The sequence below is a fragment of the Colias eurytheme genome, chromosome 25 (genome assembly GCF_061535395.1).
Source record: "Colias eurytheme isolate Ceu_HAF_F1 chromosome 25, ilColEury1 Martin Lab GWU primary, whole genome shotgun sequence".
Classification (NCBI taxonomy): Eukaryota; Metazoa; Arthropoda; class Insecta; order Lepidoptera; family Pieridae; genus Colias; species Colias eurytheme.
The window spans coordinates 1,322,779-1,346,663 of NC_143004.1; the positions used below are offsets into that span (position 1 = coordinate 1,322,779).

Consider the following 23,885-nt stretch of genomic DNA (forward strand, 5'->3'; position numbering starts at 1 on the left):
AAAAAAATTGCGTAGGTAATGTGTATAGAAAATTTAATGCCGAACGCTTAAATTTTTTTTCATTTATCATTTTATGATGATCACTGCATATTTTTTTGTAATAGTCGATTTTTAGAAAAAAAATGTTGTAAAATACTTAAAAACAGGTCCTATCTATCTAATCTAATAGCAAATCGTGTTTATATCGCTAATATTTAAAGTCAAAAAAAATAATTTACCATCGAATCCACAGTATTCACTCTCAATATCGAGCCAATGTTTCTAAACCTTAATAATAAAGAAAAAATCTTTTTTTTTCCAGTATCTCAGATCTAGACGCGCTCCAAGATTTCCTCCAATCAGCGACGGCGGAATTAAACTGGCTCAATGAAAAGGAACAAGTCGAATTGTCCCGCGATTGGGCAGATCCGCATATTAACTTACCTGCTGTACAACATTATTATGAGGTTTGTTGCTTTTTATAAAAAAAAATGTGAAAAAATCTATTTTTTGTGTTGTAAAAATGTGAAAATCTTTTTATTTCGGTGTACGTTCAACATTATTGAAGTTTGTTTTGTGATATCGTAAAAAAAAGATTTTTTTTTTCTATTTTTTATGGTTTTGTAAATAAGCCTAATCGTAAAAAAAAGATTTTTTTTTTCTATTTTTTATGGTTTTCTATTTTTTATGGTTTTGTAATCTATTGGAATAAATTTGTTACAACTGTTAAGTTCCAATAAAAAAGTTAAAATATTTAAACTTCTTTATGTACTTACTTATAAAGATAATAATAATATGCTAATGTAGAAGACAAAATATGATTTACAAATGTTATGTTATACTTTGGTTGGTTATAATTTTATTTTCTTACCAACTAATTTAATTTTAAATATTCGTATAAATAACATTTTTTCTAGTCGAGAGTGATGAAAATGTAACATAAATTAGCGTGTTCCTGTAGTTGCAAAAAAAATTACATCAAAATAACAAAAAAATATACCTAGATAAAATACGATTTTCTTTATATTGTAAATAAAATAAGTAAGGATATAATAATTATAGTTTTCATACCTCATGTAAATAATCATTCACCACATTTTCAAATAGCTATTGTTAAAAAATAAGTTGTTTTGTTAATATTTTATTTTCTTTCCGCGCAAGCATTCATTTGGAGACGATAGCGAGGTTTGTTTCACACGATTTATTTTTTATTTGTTTTATTTGTGTTTGTTATCTTTTTTGATCTATTTTAACGTGGTATCGAATTAGTATTACAAAAATGAAAAGTAATGTTAAATATTGTAAAAAAAAATCTACACATACTTTTTTTATTAATTATATTATTCTGAAATCGTCAAAATTTTTGACTTCTACAACAGAAGCGAAATAATTCTACACAAACATTTTAATGTCCCTGTTTCTATTATTATTTTTGTCTATGATAACTTTTAAGACACAAAACAATTTTATATTAACTGTCTGTTCCTAGATAAAATCTCATTTGAAATTACAAAAATAGCTGTCCCGCCATCCCACCACAGATAACATAAAATACACAAAAAAAAACTCTACTTTATTTTTTTTCCTACCAGCAATTGATGTCATCCCTCGAGAAGCGGGAACTACAGTTCAGCAATGTGATAGATAGAGGAGAAGCATTGATCGCACAACATCATCCGGCTATGAAAACCATAGAGTCGCATTTACAGGTATTTTTTTAGATTTGGATGTTTTTTCAGTAGTTTGGGAGTCGAATTTGCAGGTATTTTTTTAGGATGATTTTCAAGTACTGAAAATAAGTGATTTTGAAAAATCATAGATTCGCGAATATATACAGATATAGATTTATACATATAAGAAAATCACTGTTTTGAAATAGTGTAGTACGTACCTACTTCAAATAGATCACCCCGTACTTAAAAATTATGAAAAATGTAATAAATGTTTTAAGACATGTTTTTCACAATTATCTTCAAATTATGCAATTAAATAAATATTTTTCTATCTTAAATATATTTTATATTACAAGGTGATGCAATCTCAATGGGCGTGGGTGTTACAACTGACCCTCTGCCTTGAGACACATCTCAAGCACACGACACAATACCACAACTTCTTCGAGCAAGTCAACGATGCTGAGAAATGGATACAGAAGTAAGTTTTTTGTATTTTAAATTATCTATACTAATATTATAAAGCTGAAGAGTTTGTTTGTTTGAACGCGCTATTCTCGGGAACTACTGGTCCGATTTGAAAAATTCTTTCGGTGTTAGATAGCCCATTTATCGAGGAAGGTTATAAGCTATATATCATCACGCTAAGACCAACAGGAGTGGAGCCACGGGGGTGAAACCGCGCGGAGCAGCTAGTAGACAATAAAGGAGACTATTTTTTGTGGGCCCACCAAGACTCGGTAACGTATAGTCATCAAAAAAAACGTGTAAAAATATAAAATTATATTATGAATTTTGTAACTTCGTTGTTTTACAAACGAAACCGGAATCATGAAATCGAATTAAAAAGCCTTATTTTGATATCATCCCTGCTGTAGTGTGCTGTCTACAAGCTGTCTACAAACCAAGAACAATGGCCAACATTAAAAAAAACTGGAACGAAACGTTTTTATCGATAGAATGAAAATAAAACCAAAAAGCGAAAAAAATTGCCTTCAATAAACCACTTTAGAAACTGTTTTTATTGTTATTTATATGTAAGAATATGATTGATAGCGATTTTAAATCCTGTCATTTATCAAATAAAACAATTTGTTTCTACTCAGCTAAAAAATCCGTGTAACGAAATGTTATATCTATTGGCTGCTTTGACGGAATATGTCAGATTCCTCCTGTCGTAGCCCCCTGCGTCAATGTTTGCCTCGGAGCAATTATCAAGCCTGGAGAAGTAACAATTAATTGAACAATAAAGCACTAGTTTGGCCTTTTTGGCTTATGGCAAAATGTCATGCGAAAAAAGAGGACAGATATATGTCAGTTCGACAGTTTGAAATGACATGTAGCCATTTCAATTTGTTTTAGTGACCAGTCTGGTCACTAACGCATGGTGATTTTAATTATTGTTTTTGAAGTGAAAAACGTGTTTTCTAGTTTCTTATGTTATTTTCTGAAAAGATAATTTACTAAAGATTACATGGCTTGTGTTGTTCACGGCTGTAAAAGCCATAGTACTGGGAAATCGGATGAAGATTGGAATTTGTCTTTTCACAGGTTAGTGTTTTGATCAATTTTTTTGTTAATTGTATTATAAATAAGTTAATTTACGTTATTTTCATAATCATCTATGTTTTATCTAACCGTAATCATTGAAATGAAATCATAATCAGCTTAGTTTTTAGAAAAAATGCAAAATATAACTTCCATAGTGTTGTGCAATTATCGATACTTGAGTAGGTACGAAGTACTTCATTGATAATGACTGCTTTAGGTTAGGAGAAAAAAAAAGGTATTTAAGTATGGATTTTATTGTTATTTGCAGGTTTCTGGCTTGAGAAAAATTAAAAGATGTTTGGGTTAAAGCTATAGCACAGGGAAAATTGGAAGCCTTCAAAACATTATCGGCCTTGTTCAAATCATTTCGAATCAGACGGGAAGAAAAGCAAAGTGCTTTGCAGAGATGCTGTGCCACAAGTTTAAGGTGGCATCTATTTTAAATAATAAATATTGTAATTTGTTAATTAAGTATCGAAATAAAATGTTGTTAAAAATTTTTTTAAATTTTATTTGTTTTATTTGAAGCAATTTATTTTAAACTTTTACCAATTTTTTCCTTGTGGGAATGAGTTATTTTCCCGCGGTAAATTGTAGCCTATATGTTATTCTGATGTTTAATCTATAATATGTATAATTGTAAAGTTCCATAAAAACTCATTCAGTAGTTTTTTCGTGAAAGAATATCAAATGTCCATTCTTATATATTTTTGCTTTTATAATATTAGTAGGATACGATTATTGATTTGTAAAAAGATCAACCAGGTGGAAGTCAGATTCGCGCACGAAGGGTTCCGTATAATTCTATGAATGAATCTATGAAAACAGGAAAAAATACGTACCTTTTTACGAAACCATAAAAAACAACCTAAACCGAAATACCTAATAATATTTTTTTATAAATACCACTACCATACAATGCAAGGCAGTCAATACGCATCGTAAATGAATAATTCCAAATTAAACGAATCTTAAAATTTGGAATTACCTATCCATAATTCAAAATTAAAAGAATCTTAAATTATCTTCGAGCAATTTTATAACTTAATTTTTTTATTTATCGATATTTTAGTATTCGATAAAGTGGCAAGCACTACCTTTTTAGAACAAAAAGTGGCTACATGTGGATTTGAATGCCAAGCCGATAACAGTGTGTTGTCTCTTTCTATCGCATTAATTAGGGTATTGAATAAAAGAGAACCACTATTTAAGAAACGTTCAATTAATTGTTACTTCTCCAGGCTTGTTAATTGCTCCGAGATGTTTGCAATGAATGTAAACAATGTTTTTTTTACCTATTTAAAAATGATATTGCTACAACATAAGAGCGTTTAATATTACAATTGAACATGAATAATAAAATAGCTGTGCAAATGGATACCTATCCTAATATTATGTACCTACTCCTAGTCATAAAATATCATCTACCTAAATACCTACTTAACTAATAATTTCTTATTGAATCAGTTTTCCCAATCGCTAAAATCGCATCAAGGTCCAGAAACTTGAGGTACACCCACTTATATCTATTTATAACCAAATCGGGTCTCTGTGTTTGTGCTACCTTCGTTGTGTCTGATTTATCGTGACAATGTACAGGTAAATTAGCTTGGAGAAATTTTTGCGTTTGTAGTAGTGTATGGTCAGCAAATAAAATAAAACAACATTTTATTTTTAGTTTTTATTTTATACAGGGTTACTTGTAAAACACCAGCAACCTCGCAGGACAAGATAGCTAACATCATAAATAACAACATTTGTTCTACGACTTTTGGCATAACGCAATAAATTATTTTTAAATGATTTTTTAAACTTTTATTGTACTCTCCTTACATTTGTAAGTCTATGTTCTATTAATTATCGGATGGACGACGCGACGCCCCCTTCCCCCTCTCGTTCGCTTTTTGTTTACGTAATTTTTGGGAGGCGTAGAGTTTATAATATTCAGACGGAAAATTAAATGAATATTTATTTTTGTATGAAAATAAAATCTAACAAATTATCAAAAGTCGAAATGTTGTTACTTATGATGTTAGCTATCTTGTCCTGCGAGGTTGCCGGTGTTTTACAAGTAACCCTGTATATATAAGGGATTTTAAATTAAACTATATGTGTTTCTCCTCTGAAAAAGATGAGACTTTATTTTAATATTTGCACATTTAACATACATATAACTTTTACATTAACAATGTTACTAAAATGAAAAATTTACTAACCTGAAAAAGAAACGACATTTAAAGTTTAATTCTTTAGTTTGAGAAGTCAAAGGCTTGCCTCGACCATGTTTTAACACTGGAGCCATATTGAATTAACAATATAAAGTTACAACACTTACACACAAATTAAACACTAGTTATGGCCCTGCCTTCATACAAAACTGCTGAATACGCCGTTCGCACGGGAATAGAATGTGGATGCGATTTCCCTTATAGCATCCAAGCTTACGTCTTTATAATTATTAAACTGTATAAATTCATTCTTTAACTCCGGTCTGCATCGTGCAGACATGGGTGTAAAAGTCTCATTTTAGCTATTAAATGTAGTTTTTAAGTACATCTGAGTTTTCATTTGGGGCCTCCGGCTGCGGGACATGTAATTCACTTCAACAAATATTATAACAATAATAACAAATAATAACAACAATCAACAAATACAAAATTTATCAATTAAACTACGTACATAATAATTATAATTTTTGAATGAAATGTGCTTTATGTTCTAACGCTACCAAACGACTGCACGTGGCACCTGCGGACAGCGTAAACTGGTTTATTCTGGTTTTGTGCGTGTTTCCACTTTCCACTATCAAGTGACGATTTATTTATTTGTTTTGTTTCGTAATTATTATGGTCAAATATTAATTATGAAACAAATTATTATGGACACGATATTTTATTGTTTCACGGTAGTCGCCTTGTCGTTTGCTCAAGGACGTAAAATTGAATGATATATTTTTTTTTATAAAGTCAAAACCATTTTCTTTCAAATAAAAACTTGTTTTTATTGAAAACAAAAGTGTTGCTAGGAATAAGTATAAAGTTAAATAGTAATGTTAGGATATCGAAACATTTTTGTATAGGCCAGAACGATATAGTGGAAACGCGCTCTAAGATCTGAGTAATATACACACCACTACATATGCAAAAATTTCTCCAAGCTAATTTACCTGTATATGATGTTTTCTAATATTTATTTATTCATTTATTAAAATATATTGTACCCAATGATTCGAATGGGTCACACAAGACAAATCGCTCATTATCAGTTAGTTTTTATGTAGTAATGAGGTGAAAGTTTGCACACTTATTTCTAAAGATTCCGGTTAAAACATGTAAAAGTAATGTCACCACTGTAATCTGGGGACTTCAAGGAACAAATTAACACACATTTCATTAATATACGCTAAGAAATTGAGGTGGGCCTATTCTCCAAACAAAAAAAATCGTCTCCTTTTAAATGTACATTCTAATAGGTTCAGAATAGATGTTTGTTAATCTTGCAAATTTTTAAGGTTCTTCCCTTAAACAGAAAGCGAAAAATCAATAAAAAAAGTGGTGATTTAAGACACTTGAATTAGAACATATATTTTGTTGCAATGGTCGTTACTTACGCTTGTATTTGTATAGATCGTACTGTATCAATGTTAATCTTTATTCGATTCTTAGTTTATAGTTTTAGGCCGGTAGAAATCGACACTAAAAAACCCAAAATTCGCAAAACATGATGTAGTGCTGCATTTTTGATATGTTGTTTGGACCATTTAGTGATGTAAATCCCAATTTGCAACTTCAAAAAAGTTGTGCTCGCTGCGCACCAGGTGAAAAACTGCGAAAATTTTGGACTGTTTTCACTTTTTGATCTAAAAGTCACAAACTATGCGTTTCCGACAAGTAAAATTCTAAGCTGTTGCGTTTTTCCCGAAAATTTGAAATTTTTAGTTTTGTTCCCGTTTGAAGCAAAATATTGGCAAAACTGCTCGTTCTATGAATTATTGATTTATCATAAACTAGCTTTCCACCCGCGGCATCGCCCGCGCAATCAAAGAAAAATCCGCATAGTTCCCCTTCCCGTGGGATTTCCGGGATAAAACCTATCCTATGTCCTTTCTCGGATATCAAAATATCTCCATACCAAATTTCATGCAAATTGGTTCAGTAGTTAAGGCGTGATTGAGTAACAGACAGACAGACAGAGTTACTTTCGCATTTATAATATTAGTATGGATTATACATTTATTATTTACTAGCGGTACGCCCCAGCTTCGCCCGTGGTACATATTTCGCAATAAAATGTAGCCTATGTTCTTTCTCAGGGTCTAAATATTGTCTGTGCCCAACCGTCATCCTCCCCACTCCCAACTCCCATCCTCCCCACTCCCCACTCCTATCCTCCCCACTCCCACCCTCCCCACTCCCATCCTCCCCACTCCCATCCTCCCAACTCCCATCCTCCCCACTCCCATCCTCCCACATTCCATCCTCCCCACTCCCACATTCCATCCTCCCCACTACCACATTCCATCCTCCCCACTCCCACATTCCATCCTCACACATTTCATCCTCCCTACTCCCATCCTCCCCACTCCCATCCTCCCACATTCCACCCTCCCCACTCCCACATTCCATCCTCCCCACTCCCATCCTCCCACATCCCACACTCCCACATTCCACCCTCCCAATTCCCACCCTCCAACATTCCATCCTCCCACATTCCATCCTCCAACCTCCCCACTCCCATCCTCCCACATCCCATCCTCCCCACTCCCATCCTCCCACATTCCACCCTCCCACATCCCACCCTCCCACATTCCATCCCATACTCCCACACCCATCCTCCCATACCCCATCCTCCCATATCCCATCCTCCCCACTCCCAGTCTCCCACATTCCATCCTCCCTACTCCCATCCTCCCCACTTTCATCCTCCCACATTCCATCCTCCCCACTCCCATCCTCCAACATTCCATCCTCCCTACTCCCATCCTCCCACATCCCATCCTCCCACATTCCATCCTCCCCACTCCCATCCTCCCACATCCCACCCTCCCACATCCCATGCTCCCACATCCCACCCTCCCAATTCCCATCCTCCCACATTCCACCCTCCCACATCCCACCCTCCCACATCCCACCCTCCCACTTCCCATCCTCCCACATTCCATCCTTCCCACTCCCATCCTCCCCACTCCCATCCTCCCCACTCCCATCCTCCCACATTCCATCCTCCCCACTCCCATCCTCCCCACTCCCATTCACCCAACTCCCATCCTAACTGAATGATTTATTTGTGAAGGTAGAATTGTATGAAATGTTAAGACCATTTATTTATTTTGTTTTCATTTTCTATCCCATATTCTTATACTTAAATATTATGTATCATCCACAGGCGAGAAGAAGCGCTCAACACAACATTCTCCCAATCTGAATTCACCCTAGATGGAGGGGAGAGGTTACTAAAGGGAATGCAAGAACTACGCGAAGAACTTAACGAGCAAGGGGCGTTAGTAGCTCGCCTGGTAGAAGAGGCCCAGACGGTTAGGCCTGTCAAGTTGCGACGGGCTCCACTCACAAGGCCGATTAGGGCGGAAACCGTGTGCGCTTATAAGCATGCTAATGTAAGTAGATATGAGGTTTTTTTTTTGCAGTGAAAACTTCTTTAGCGGCGTTGAGCACTTTTTCTGTAATGGGTATAAAATCTTAAACTCGCGTCAGGACATGTGACCTGATTGAAAAAGCGTAAGACGTAATATCAAACATGCTCAACGTTAATAATCAAGTTTTCACTTCTGCCGGCAACCCGTCTTTTTTTTATAAAATTTGTTGGGTACATTTTTTTTATTGTCGGTGTTAACATTTTGGAAGATTTTTGGAATGTCAGCATTAAGCATTTTGGACATGTTTGATATTATACTATTGATGTATAATATTGTCAGGGCTAAAATTTTGAACATTTGTTGATAATGGATAATATTATTTATTGTCAGCGTTAACATTTTGACTTTTTATTAAAAGGAAGTTTATAGTTTCCAATCTATTAATCTTCGATGAATTCACCGTCATTAGCTCCTTCATTCATATGTATACTTATTATCACTTTTTTTTTTGTTTTAATGCTGATTTATATATATTTTTTTTTATATTGAGGTCAATAAAATCTTCCTCCCACAGATCGCGATCGAAAAGGGCACAGCGGTAACTGTAACAGACAACTCCGGGCGTGTACGCTGGCGTGTACGGCTCGGTGGGGCGGGCACTGAGGCGCAGCTGCCGGGAGCAGTGCTCGCGCTGCCGCCGCCCTGCCAGCGGGCGCAGGATGCGGCTGAGCGTCTGCGGGCACAGTATGACCGGGTGAGTGGAAAAAAGATAGAAAATTATCTTAAAATTAAATGGGGCAAACGAAAACTTAGTATGATCAGATCGTGCCGTGTGTGAAAATTGTCCTGAAATATTTATTTACTAGCTGTGCCCTACGGTTATAACCGCAATGCTCCACTCCTGTTGGTCTTAGCATGATGATATATATAGCCTCTAACCTTCCTCGATAAATGGGCTACGGAAATAATTTTATCAAATCTTATATCTTAAAAACTAAAACAGAATTTCTCGTAAAAATAAGTTAAATTTGTATAACATTTTTTTATGAATTATCACACACCTGATATCTAAAAATCGCTAGAAATGAAAACAAATCAAATGTTTTAAATTCACAGCTATTGAAGCATAGTAGTTCACACAACGTTATTCGACTCAGTAAAATTGTGTACTATAATTCTATAATCGATAATGTTTTACGTGCTTATAACAAACTTTGATCTTAATGACTCACATAAATATAAATAAAGCACTTAATTAAGCAAAACAAAATATTGATAACTTATTCCATCCACATTTTGTCAGTTAATTGTTTGTGTGTGCATCAAGCTGTGTGTTCCGTGCTGATATTCGATTTACTAAAACCTATCCCTTGAACCATTTCTACCTTTTAAAAAGCATCAAAATTTGTTGCGTAATTTTAAAGATCTAAGCATACAGACACACAGACGGCGAATAGCGACTTTGTTTTATACTATGTACTGATAAAAAAGTGCTTAATTACATAAAACATAGATAAATATACTTCAAAATATTGACAGAAATGTGTTTCTGTGTGTGTAGAGTTATGTGTTTTGTGCTGATAGTGTTGTTCTTCTGTGTAAAGGTGATACAGCTATGGCAGAGGAAGCAACTGCGCATGCGTCAGAATATGATCTTCGCGACCATCAAGGTGGTGAAGGGATGGGATTTCCCGCAGGTGAGATTTTTTTTAAATTTATTTTAAGAATAAAAAAAGAAAAGTGGATCTTCTTTCGTATAGATTTTATTGTATTAGTAAATGACAAAGTTATTTGAATATTGTTTTATTTCATTCGGATGTATTTTTAACAATTTCATTAAATATTTCGTGAGTTATTTTTTCCTATTCATTAAAAATGTTATAATGACGAAATAAAAAATGTCACATCCTTGCATTTTTGAATTTTGAATAGGCCTAATTTCGTTAAAATATTTTTGTAATAGATTTTTTATTTTTTTTTTGTTTACGTTGGCACATATTTATGATATTATTAATTTTCGTGTTATTACATGTTATATGTTTGTTTAACCAGTTCGTAGCAATGGGCGCGGAACAGAGACAAGCGATACGCCGTGCGCTGAACGAAGACGCTGAGAAGTTACTAGCTGAGGGTGATCCGGCTGATCCACAATTGAGGCGATTGAGACGAGAGATAGATGAAGTCAACCGGCTGTTCGATGAGTTCGAGAGGAGAGCGCGGGCTGAAGGTTAGTGAAAATAAAAAATTACGAAAAATGTGAAAAAATACGGTAGTTGTAAAAATAAATGACGCGAGCGGCTAGCTTTATGTAAAATTTTGTGATAGAACGGAACAAAGAAACAAAAAATATTACTATAGATAGTAGTTAGCCGAGGGCATTAAAAATCAACATTAAAAATCACACAAAAATTAAAAAACATAGGGTACTTCTGCGTCTATAAGACAGGCATGAACCGATTTCTTGGACCGAAGGATAATAGTTCAACAAAAATTAACTTATTTCATACAAAATTTCTATTTTTTTAATTTGTAAATGAAGTTACATATTTTAAGTAATCATCAAATCGATAAAATTTCAACTGGAGTGGAGTCAGTGCGAACAACTAGTTTTAATCAAGTTCTTCATATAAAAATACGACTGTCAAAATTCTATGAAACTATTCGATAATTGGCCTTGGTACTGATGTTAAAACAATTGAATAATTGTCGTCTTTTTTGTAAGTGGTTTACGAGAATTCTTTGACCAAATTAAAAGTGTAATTAAAGTAATTGATTGCCACTTAAAGGTTAGAATATTTATCTTTTGGGTTATGTGAAAGAAATTTGTTAAAAATAGTTTTTTTTAGTAAAACTGCACATCAATGTCCTTTTTTTAGTTTTAAGTGTTTTTAAACTGAAAGAGATAGGAAATTGCAAAGATATAAAAAAAATGGAAAATTTTGATCATTTTTTAATATTAGTGACAAGTAAGTTTACTACTTACTCTACGTATTTATCTGAAAAAATTCACCAAAAAAAAAGAGCATGTGCGTGAGTGAAACTGCTTTGACAAGTTTCAAAGATACCAAAATCCAGTCGCCTTACTCCATGACGTGACGGTATTGCCATGACGCGATCTGGAATTGTGTTTTGAACCTCCCTCACCTCTAAAACATCACACACAATATTATAACAGAGATCTTTTTCAAAAAGTTTCAAAACTAACATTAAGAATTTAATATCTTTAAATGAACTTGCATAACACATTGGACTAAAATAGCACAATTACCATAAATATGAATTTATCTGTTATATTGCTTCAATGATGATAAAGCGCATTCGATTAATTAACAGCGATCATTTGCCTTGTTTACAAGTGCAAGTGACAGTTTGATAAATTATTTGTTTATTTTGTTATCTAGATAGAAATAAATAAAGTTGTTATTTTAAGCAGTCAGGGCTTAAATTTGAACACTTTCAAATTTGGCTATATTAAATAACAAGTTTATCTAATATCTAATATCTAATATATATTATAAAGGCGAAAGTTTGTAAGGATCTATGGATGTATGGATGTATGGGTGTTTGTTACTCTTTCACGTAAAAACTACTGAACCGATTACAATGAAATTTAGCACACATATAGAGGGTAACTTGGATTAACACATAGGATAGTTTTTATCCCGGAAATCCCACGGGAACGGGAACTATGCGGGTTTTCCTTTGCAAACGCGAGCGAAGCCGCGGGCGGAAATCTAGTAAAAACATATTTCAGTGAAACAACTTTCTACAACATGAAATCTGTAATAACCCAAAAGATATGCATATTTTGGGTTATGACAGATTAAATAGTAAAATAATACATCCAACAGTGTATATTTTTCTATTTCGCCACAGTACAAAATGCCACTGAATATGGCATGCCACTTGGGAATACAGCAGCTTTCTCTTGAAACTATTTCCATATTAATAAAATCTTTCCCCTGTAAAAATTGACTCCAATACATACTTAAAAAATGTCAAGACCAATCCATTGCCTGCCACAATGTCCGTACAATATTTATATACTTCCTGCGCACGTGAAGTTGAATTAAAAATAAAGTTATTAGTGTCGTCTCACAAGCGATCGGGTTGACAGCGCGCGCGCATCCTACGGGATAGTTTGTAAGTGCGTGCGTAGTGCGTAGTTGGTAGTATAGTTTGGTGTGGGTGCATTGTTTTCTTACTATTGTTGTGGTAGGAAATTAAAAATTGAAATTAAAATATACCGGCCGAATTGATCCTCCTTTTTTGAAGTCGGTTAAAAAATATTTTTTGTGAAATTTTTGGTTTGAATTTTAGGAAAGTTTAATAATTTTTTTATGGTAGATTTTGAACAAAATAACTTTTTATTAATGAATTAAATTTTATTAGAATTTCTGTGACCTGTTTTTGAAATCGGTGGATTTTTTTGTGGTGAAAAGTAAAAAAAAATACACTTTTGAGTCGATTTTTTTTAAATGACCCACAATATAAATAATTCTTACTTCAATTATGTTGAAAAATATGAATCTGATTTCCTAATTAAATAAATTATTGTCTAAAAATGACTAATTTTTATATACGCACAATTATTAACGTAAATGTTTTTGCTAGAACTAAAATAAACTATTAGGGCACGTGCAAATTTTTCTATTTCCTCAGAGAATCGTAATCAATAGTAATGCATTGATAATCTAATAATAAATCGAAGCAATCGCCAAACAAAATATCGAAAGTGTGAATAAATTAGAACTGAAAGTAAACAATAGTGAATATTGTAATTTGAACCTTATTTCAATGGAATAGAGTTGAAATGAAGAGGATAAAGCGAATATTTTCTTTTGGAAAGGGAGGTGAGTTTTCATTGAATAAACAACTTTACTTTGTATGTCTTGTTTATTATATTTAATACTAGCTGCTCGCCCGGCTACGTTCGGGTAGATATTTTCATTTTTTTTAATTAATAAAAATAAATAATATGGACGAAACGTTTATTTGTACAACAAGACTTCGTAAACTTCTTTAAATTAGACAATCAAATTATATTTCATGACAGTTTTATATACTCTCTTTACATAAAATAATACGTGCATTATGTAAACAAACATAACCATCTATGTTTTATAAGAAAAAGTATTTAAAATACATAATACCCTGTTGTCAAGGTGACTCTACGTTTTGAAAACAAGATATACCTCCAGTAGGTACTATCACAGCACGTGGACGCAAGGAAAGCCACAGGAATTTAGCTTGTAAATAAATCTTATCGAATAAAACTAGCGGTCCGCCCCGTCTTCGCCCGTGCTACATAAATAGCCTGGTAGTACACAGTATCACGTATAACCGACGGTGAATTTTTTGGATGTGAAAATTCATGAGAAAGGATGTATGTATGTTCCTCTTTCATGTGAAAACCGCTGAATAGATTTTGTTTTTATACTTAGCAGTGTTTCTTATGTCCGTAGCTTCGTCCTCGGACGAAACCGCGTGCCACAGCTAGTAGATATATAAATAATCTTTTTACAAATCTCGAAAGACATCTCAACTCTTTAATAGAGCTGACGTCATACGGTCATAGCTCTATATAGATAGTAATCTGAAGTAATCAAGCTAATGGCTATGTAGTATAGATGTACGCTTAATGGCCACATTCATAGTATGAATTTCATATCAATGTCAAAGGGAATAGCGATAAATAGCGTATGTTGAACTGTAAATCCAATAATCTATAAACTTTAATATTATAAAGCTGAATAGTTTGTTTGAACGCGCTCATCTCAGGAACTACTGGTCCGATTTGAAAAATTATTTCGGTGTTAGATAGCCCATTTATCGAGGAAGGTTATAGATTAGAAGGTTATAGTTATATGACTAAAAGGTGTGGAGCAACGGGGGTGAAATCGCGGGGAGCAGCTAGTATACATATATATCTAATTACTATAATAACTTCTTAGGCAGACGGTAGAGATGATTAAGAGTTGAGCACTACCCTAAACTAATATAAGAAATATGATTTACACAGTTCCTCGATTACATGTTTCCATAAAGACTTAAAGGGTCCAAAGTACTTCAATTATTGGTCAAAAGGTCACATGACATCACCGAAACACAAGGAGTGGGCGAAACGCTCTAGGTGTCAAAGTTAATACATTGTAGTATTAGAATTTATGTCATGTCTCCTTCGTAATTGATAGGTATTTTACTCGTGAGATAATAATTAATTTAGGGCCGATTTTTCAATGCTTGGATAAAACTTATCCGTCCAATAAAGTATTAGACGATAATATTAAAATGTCACGTAAACTGTAAAATACGGGCAATTAGAATACGTTTTTAAAATGGTAGTTTTATACATTATTCGACGAATAAGTTTTAACCAAGGATTGAAAAATCGGCCCTAAATGTATATTGTTCCTTTCGCAATTTCATGTAAAAAAGAGCGTGTGTACCGAGGACACTATTACCATAATAATATTTCAAATCCGAAAGTTTAAATATGTTTGAATTGCGAAGATGTTCGTTACTTTGTCATACAAACAACTACTGAAACGATTTGGATAAAACTTCCTCTTAGGTACCTTAGATACCATAGTGCTGAATTTAAAGCAATGCGATATTTGAAAAATTTTTATACATAAGTAAGTAATTGAAATTTTAAGCCCCATAGGTACTTCATCCAATTAATGGTTATAACTTATATGCATTTTTTATTATTTGCCTATTTTTAACGAATTTTCATCCTACGTCCAGGTAACCAATAATTCAATTTTATCCCGTGATGTCATCAGCAGTTATTGGCCTTGTGGTTGATACCGCAATTTCTATACCGTAGGCGCGTGTGGGCCTGTGACCACAGTGCAATGGAATACAGTAGCCAAGAGATAGGATATATTTTATACTAGCTGTGCCCCGCGGTTTCACCCGCATTGCAACTGTATGTAATTGCAATGAAATGATTCAACGCGGTTAAGTAACCTATATTATTTATATCGTACATGCACAAACATAGCATAAACCGCTCTGTTGCGATTTAAAAGAAATACACACAAACAAACGCTCGTTACATCTATACTAATATTATAAAGCTGAAGAGTTTGTTTGTTTGTTTGTTTGAACGCGCTAATCTCGAGAACTACTGGTCCGATTTGAAAAATTCTTTCGGTGTTAGATAGCTCATTTATCGAGGAAGGCTTATAGGCTATAAATCATCACGCTACGACCAACAGGAGAGGAGCCACGGGGGTGAAACCGCGCGGAGCGGCTAGTGTATAATATTGATAAGAGTTCTATCTTTTTTTATTAATTAATCCAAAAATATTGACCTCTAAAAGAAAATCTTACAAATAATCTAGCTTTCTACTAATGAAAGATTTTACAAAACAGGATTACGTCGTTTTGAGTTAATCCAGAAACAGACTTACAAAAATAAAATTGATAGCATAAGTTGATAAACAATTACACGCTATTTAACTATTGAAAACCTGATTGCGAAATTCAATTTCAATTCGGACGACTTTTTATCTCAACACTTAAACTTAACGAAAAAAAGTCAGCAATATTGTACCAATATGTCGAACATTCGATTCTAAAAACAATGCCATGTTATATTGTCTATTTAATCGTTTATACATGAAAAAAAAACCTTCAATAAAGTAACAGATAATATATTTTCAGACGCAGTCTCACGCCTTTCTTCGAACTGTTGAGTCAATGTTCTTTTTTACTCTGTGCACATCTCGCTCGCTTCAGTTTTAGTAGTTTTGTCATACCGTCCACGATACCGATCTGATATTGTTTTACATAAAATGTTTTAAAATGATACGTAAAATATGTTTAGTGTATAGAAAGAGATCTGTGGAGAGGCGTTGGTGGGAATATCGATTGTCAGGTGCCTATCCGTGTCTAGACTCCGTGACCTTGTGTTTTTTTATCTGTGCTCTGAATGGACAGTGTTATTCATAGATTTTAAGTTTGTTTATGTTGAAATATTGAATGACTTGGAACTTGGGAAGGGAATGCTTTAACGCCTGCGTTGTCATTTGATTTTGTATTGATGTGAATTGATTCGGTTTGTGTACGAATATGAGTTATGTTTAGTAAATGCTTTATTTATTTTGATGTGTAGATTAGAGGGATTTGTGGAATGTGACAGACGGATATACTATACTGGAATTAAGTTTGTTAGGTTACGATTAATTTTTTTTAATAACTCAGGCCCCGGAATTACAGACACAATAGAAAATCTATTGTGTCGTGGACCGATCGGGCCGTTCGGGGCTCAATGTTTGGCTCAATGGGTTAAATGAGACATACAAATAATAAAAGGATGAATTCGTTTTAAATGAATTATGATATTATTAAAAAAACACCCGCAATTAGCAAAATAAGACTTATCTTGAATGAAGTAAATATCCTTGGGGATTTAAGATTTAAAATCAAGCATACTCGATGTGAATTAGGTCATATATTTTGAAGTCTGGATTCAGTGATTCATGCTTGTTTCTTCAATTCAGATCAATATTTAAACTTACGTAAGTCCTAAAGAGGTCACAAGTTTGGTAAATTGCCATAGTTAGAATTATATAGCGAACGATTAAAAATTTATCTGTATGTTCACTATATACAGGGTGTCCCACTGTTGGTATACTAAGCTCAAAGGAGGTTATAGTTTTTGCATACGCTGAGTACGTAAAAAAATACTTATAAAATTCCAGACGCATTTTTTTTTCAAATAGATGAATTCTTAAAACTATGTGAACACCCATAACAGGCCACCCGCCCAACTTTACCACCAGCACGTGACCTATCGTTTAAGATTATGTTTTCATAGACAAAATGCCCACATTAGAGAAGCGGTATATGCCGGCTGCGCGAAGCTAGAGATGAAAACATGGATTTTCAGGAAAAAATTAGCAAAAATTTTTTGACGTAATTTTGTTGTTTAAGTATTTTTTACGTGATCAGTGTATGCAAAACTACAAGTCCTTTCGCGCTTAGTATACCAATAGTGGGACACCCTGTATAGCAATAACCTCCCCTGTATTTTACTTAAAAAGTACCAAAATTAAATATTCTAATTATTTCTTAAAATCCCTAAATCCTTTTAGTATACTAGCGGTCCGCCCCGGCTTCGCCCGTGGTACCTACATGTTTAAAGTTTAAACTATCCTATCTCCCAAGTTGGATCGAACTGCACATGGTGTGCGAATTTTATTATAATCGGTTAAGTGGTTTAGGAGTCCATTGAGGACAAACATTGTGACACGAGATTTATATATATACTTATTAAGAATTATTAAAAACTACTTATTAATATATCGTAATAAAGCGTTATCCTGTCTTTAAATAAAAAATAGTGGTTACTTTTTGCATTCGTATATATAAAGGTTTTACAACATAAACAATGTGATATAAAATAATTATAATTATATTAGTAAGAAATACGGACATTTTTCAGTATTTTAACCTTACTCCAATAAATCACTGAATTGAACTTGTCGTAAGGTTAATTGTGCCAATGCACGAGGAATATTACCTTGTTATACTTTTATGTGATCTTATTTTTAAAACTTGATTAAGTTCAATCTCCTTAATTGATGAAATCATGAAATATTGTGTACTACCTTAAGAAATTGGTCGCTAATAGAAAGCTAAAAGAAATTGAACCTTATGATTATAAGGATAGGATCCATTTTACTATCTCCAATACTATGAAAACAAAAGTATCTAGGTTACATCGCAACACGTGGGGGAAAAACTTTCAGATACGATAGAGATGACGATAAACAGTACAGTAATATATAGATTTAGAAAACGGTACATTTTAAATTGACATGAAATCATATCAAAATTGGCACAGGCAATTCATTTTGAGTTTAAGAACTATATTTTAATTGTAGGTACATCTGCATCACTGCCAAGTATGATCAAAATTCGTTAAGTAGTTTTCGCGTGAAAGCGTAACAAAGTCTCACAAACTTTCGCATCAATAATATTAGTAGGATTATTAATTTTACATTCTAAATACATTATTATTTTAATTTAGTAACTGGTTCATAAAGTACATATTACTAATATTTGTTATCCCCCTTGCAGAGGACTCGAAGAATGCAGCTCGAATCTTCACGGAACAATCGTCGAACCTTCTCGAAAGGCTCGAGATGTACGAACGGCAATTGCACGAGCGGATCGCATCTCATATACCGCGAGATCTCGACTCGCTGGAGCACCTGGTACTGCAGCATAAGGACTGGGAGACCAGCCTGCTGGCGTTAGCCAATGATGTACAGGAGGTGCAAGATACTTTTAGAGGTTAGTTTGGACAATTTTTGGAAGGAAAAGAGATTAGAAATAAGTTTAGGATTAAAAGAATCAGGGTGTATTTTTAAGAGCTATAAAAGTAAGGTGTCGATTTAAGGACTAGAAAAATATAAAATTTAATGGTAGGAAGTTAAGGTTACTGTCTTACTTCTAAACAAATAGCAAGAAAAACACTAAAGGCGATAGAACTTGTTTAAAAATAGTTCATACATTTAGCTCAAATATTGACTGTTTTTATGACTATTCTTCAAGAATTTACATAAGATAACGCATTTTCTTATTTTTTGTTGATCGGAACATCAAGTTAAGCCATATTTCGATTAAATTTTCCATCCCTTGTGTTGTTTTTATGTGTATGATAAATAACATAGAGTTCATTTAAAAGCCTTTCATATTATTATGGTCAATTATGGTCAAATGATTTAAATTTATGTACCTGGGTAAAGTAAAAATCTAATATTAATCATACTGTTCCAGGTATCGCCCTCAAAACACCAGCAATGAAGAAGAGCCTAGACAAAGTGATGGGCAAATGGAACGACATGCAATCCAAGAGTCAGCTCTTTGTGGAAAGGCTGAAGTTCGTGGAAATCGTCGTAAACAGCATGGAGGAGAACAACCAGACGATATCCGAGTTTGAGATTAAACTGGCGCAGTTTAACGAACTGCCCAATGATGTGGAGCTGCTTAAGGATGTAAGTGGTGCTTTTTATTGGTTGGATAATGTGGCATTAGTAATATTCTGTACATATCTATACATATAATAAAATCGTAGGAAAGTCAAAACTGTACATTGAATATTTTTTTAAAAGAATACATATTCCATGATCTATAATCGATATAGAAGCCAAAAATATAGTTTTTAGAATTTTTGTCTGTTTGTCTGTTTGTCTGTTTGTCTGTTTGTCTGTATGTTTGTCCGAGCTAATCTCGAAAAGTACTGCATAGATTGACTTCAAATTTTGCATGAATATTACTAACAGGTCGAGTGAGGTTTTTTTAAACATATTATCATGCTATCACCTCCGGGGGAGGAGCTGTGAACCTTTACTTTTCTTACGTATTCCGTGTACTACGACAGCGTACAATCTAAAGACTCATGTTTAAATGTTGTTTTTGAGTAAGCCATGCTCTTATCTAGCTTTACACTATAAAAACTACGTCATTTACGTAATTTGGGCAGAGAAACTGTTTAATGAATCTTAGTACTATAAAGACAAATTTGATTCAGCGCCATCTATGAGATTTCGTAAAAATCAAATCAATTTACATGTTAACACTACTGAACACAATGTTAAAAATTAATAATTTAAATATAATTATGTTAGTTATTTATTTAACTCTTTAACCCATAATAAATCTTCCCTTCCCTATAAGGTGCGCTTATAATTCGTGTGAATATACTACATTTTTAAAAGTGAGGGTAGATGTATATTATTTTAAGTCAAACTAGACACCATTACAGTTAATCTAATATTGATTGTGTTCATTGGTTACATTTTTAAAAATCTTCGTGTTTTAATAATTCGATCACGAGGCGGGACTCTAATACAAAAAGGTTAGTTCGTTGATAATTATTATTCCTTCATCATTTACATGTTGTTAGTAAAAAATAATATACTTTGACTGTTAATACTTTTGTTCAGTATTTATCTATATGATTATTGCTTGGTAATTAATATATTTTCATGTCGTATGCCTAATTATAAACATAAGTGTGATGTGAAACTAGCTGGATTTATTTTTACACACTCACAGTCTTATATTTTGTGTTAATGTTAAAATAGTATTAATAATAGTAGTGTTAATCATAATATTTTTTCAAAGTTAAAAATATTTCCTTTTTTCTGATGGTGTTGCCATCGAATTAAACCGCGCTGTCGTTTCGTTCACAAAAAGTCATGTTATTAGGACCGAATATGTAGCCGCCTCAACTTACGGAAACGAGAGTAACCTGCGTTGTCTGTTAGTTATTGTATAGTCGAATTTAACGTTACATGGAAATTGGAATCTAAATATATGTATACCTACTTATATTAAATCTGTAGAGGTCAATTCTGCACATGAAATATATTTCCTAAATAACTATTATCTATACATATAATAAAATCGTAGGAAAGTCAAAACTGTACATTGAATATTTTTTTAAAAGAATACATAATCCATGATCTATAATCGATATAGAAGCCAAAAACATAGTTTTTAGAATTTTTGTCTGTTTGTCTGTTTGTCGGTTTGTCTGTTTGTCTGTTTGTCTGTATGTTTGACAAGGATAATCTCGAAAATTACTGCATAGATTGACTTCAAATTTTGCATGAATATTACTAACAGGTCGGGTCAGGCTATAGGCTACATATTATCAAGCTATCACCTGCGGGGGAGGAGCTGTGAACCTTTATTCTTCTTACGTATTCTCTGTACTACGATAGCGTACAATCTAAAGACTCATGTTTAAATGTTGTTTTTGAGTAAGCTATGCTATTGTCTACCTTTACACTATAAAAACTACGTCATTTAAGTAATTTTGGCAGAGAAACAGTATAATGAATCTTAGTAGTATAAAGACAAATTTAAAACAGCGCCATCTATGAGATTTCATTAAAATCAAATCAATTTACATAATATTAACGCTTCTTGGAAATTCATAATTTAAATATTATGATGTTGGTGAGGTTGTTTTTTTTTAAAGTTAAATAAATAATTCATATCTTCCCAGAGTCCATTTCAGGTGCGCTTATATTTCATGTGAATATATGTACAAAATTTTTATAAGTGAGGGTAGATGTTTATTATTTGATGTCAAACAAGACACCATTACAGTTAATATAAGTAATAGTAGATAACAGTGATTGTGTTCATTCGTTACATTGTTATAAATTTTTTTTTAATTTTCGCCTTCTTGCGTTCCCACAAAAGATAAGTTGTAACTTTTGTATTTATTCTTTATAATTATAATTATATAGTTAGACTCATGTTTTATTAGTTAAAGTTAAGTATGACAAAATAAGAAAATGATGAAATTTTATTTTTATGTAGGTATAACTTAAAGTAAAGGAATAAACAATAATTTTACAAACTTCCCGAGGATCTTTAAAATTAAACACCATTATAAAAAAATATAATATATGATAATATGATAATGATGGTATGGCAGCTCCGACGACTTTGTTTTTTTATTTTTATAAATATTTAAAATGGTATTTATTAATTTTTATTGCACGGTCTAAACGGTTTAGTTACTACAGGCGTGAGACAGGAAAGATCTGCAGGCCGAGACGGCAGAGATTAGAATAAACGCTATGGAATAGAAACTGCTATCGCTAATTATTATTGACATAAGCTCATCACATTTTAGTAATGGTTCGGTCACACTACCAAAATTACGACGACGACAACGACCAAAATTCTCATCCAGACCAAATTTGTTCAAAATAAAATATTAAAATTTCCCGTCATACTGGTACTCGGAAGAAAAAAATTTCGAGGTCAATTAATAAAAAATAGATTTTTTTCGATTTTCTAGGAGCTACCGTTTCTACGAAAAATCTATTTATTCATTCATTCAAAAAAAAATTCCAAGCACCAGAACGACAGGAAATTTTAATATTTTATTCTAATTGTGTTTAGCACTATTTTGTTAAATTGCGACTGGATGAAAATTTTGTTTATGGTCGTCGTCGTCGTTGGTAGGGTGAACAAATCCTTAGCAAAACATCATACGCTTATGTCAATTATTAGTATCGATAGCGGATTCTATTCCTTTGCGTTTTGACGTTTGTCTCGGCGCTCAGTTGCTTCACGATTTATTAACAAAAACATCCATACAAGGAAGGAAGAAAAATAAATTTGCTCCCTTCCCCTCTGGTGCATAAAAATAAATTTTACGTAGAAAATTAATTAGGTATTTATTTTTTTATTTTTTAGCTCAGTTTAGTAATAAATTTTACTAATAGTTCTTTGTATTATTTATGGTAGTACGTGTTTTTCCTTTAAATTCAATAAAAAAGAAGGGTTGCACTCCGGGAGTGCCGGCAGAAGTGAATACTTGATTATTAACGTTGAGCATGTTTGATATTTTGGAATGGTATTCGTCTTACGCTTTTTCGATCAGGTCACGTGTCCTGACGCGAGTTTAAGATTTTATACCCATTACAGAAAAAGTGCTCAACGCCGCTAAAGAAGTTTTCACTTCAAAAATGTAGTAACTACTATACAGTCACTATTCCACGCGGACGAAGTCGCGGGCACAGCTAGTGTATAATAAAATCAAGGGATTCCCCGTAAAACGTAAATGAAAAAGGTTGCCAATTTCGGAGTTTTAATTCCCTAATTTTTTATTAAAAAAAACAATGTTACGTAACGTGTTGTAAGAAAGACCCCCTCCGCCCCTGTAACGCATCGTAACGTTTTACGAGACCCCCCCCCTCCCCCCAAATTGCGTTACGTATTACTTGAACGCTCCCGAATTCATAAATACACAGGAAAGTAAACAGCACTTAGATCATTAATGATCTAAGAAACAGCATAACGAATTAGTAACGTGCTAGTAAAATTTATTGAGAATATGGTTAACAGAATACCTGATATAAATGTAGATGCTCTCTTTTAAATTCATACTCAATAATAATGGCAACCAATCCTAATAAATTATCATACACCCATTATACAATCTTAATATACAGGGTTACTTGTAAAACACCAGCAACCTCGCAGGACAAGATAGCTAACATCATAAGTAACAACATTTGTTCTACGACTTTTGATTATTT

At 33.1% G+C, this 23,885-nt stretch overlaps 1 protein-coding gene across 1 annotated transcript in view; it reads left to right on the forward strand.

The window, feature by feature from the left end:
- The window catches only part of LOC149897436 (plectin-like), a 109,551-nt gene extending 89,671 nt beyond the window's left edge, over positions 1-19,880 (forward strand). The window contains exons 15-23 of the mRNA XM_090116476.1: positions 302-446; positions 1,572-1,688; positions 2,009-2,133; positions 8,589-8,817; positions 9,371-9,550; positions 10,401-10,493; positions 10,849-11,023; positions 18,892-19,107; positions 19,594-19,880. Coding sequence (XP_089972602.1) covers positions 302-446; positions 1,572-1,688; positions 2,009-2,133; positions 8,589-8,817; positions 9,371-9,550; positions 10,401-10,493; positions 10,849-11,023; positions 18,892-19,107; positions 19,594-19,880 — 1,567 coding nt within the window. The remainder of the gene's footprint in view (positions 1-301; positions 447-1,571; positions 1,689-2,008; positions 2,134-8,588; positions 8,818-9,370; positions 9,551-10,400; positions 10,494-10,848; positions 11,024-18,891; positions 19,108-19,593) is intronic.
- The last annotated feature ends 4,005 nt before the right edge of the window (positions 19,881-23,885 follow it).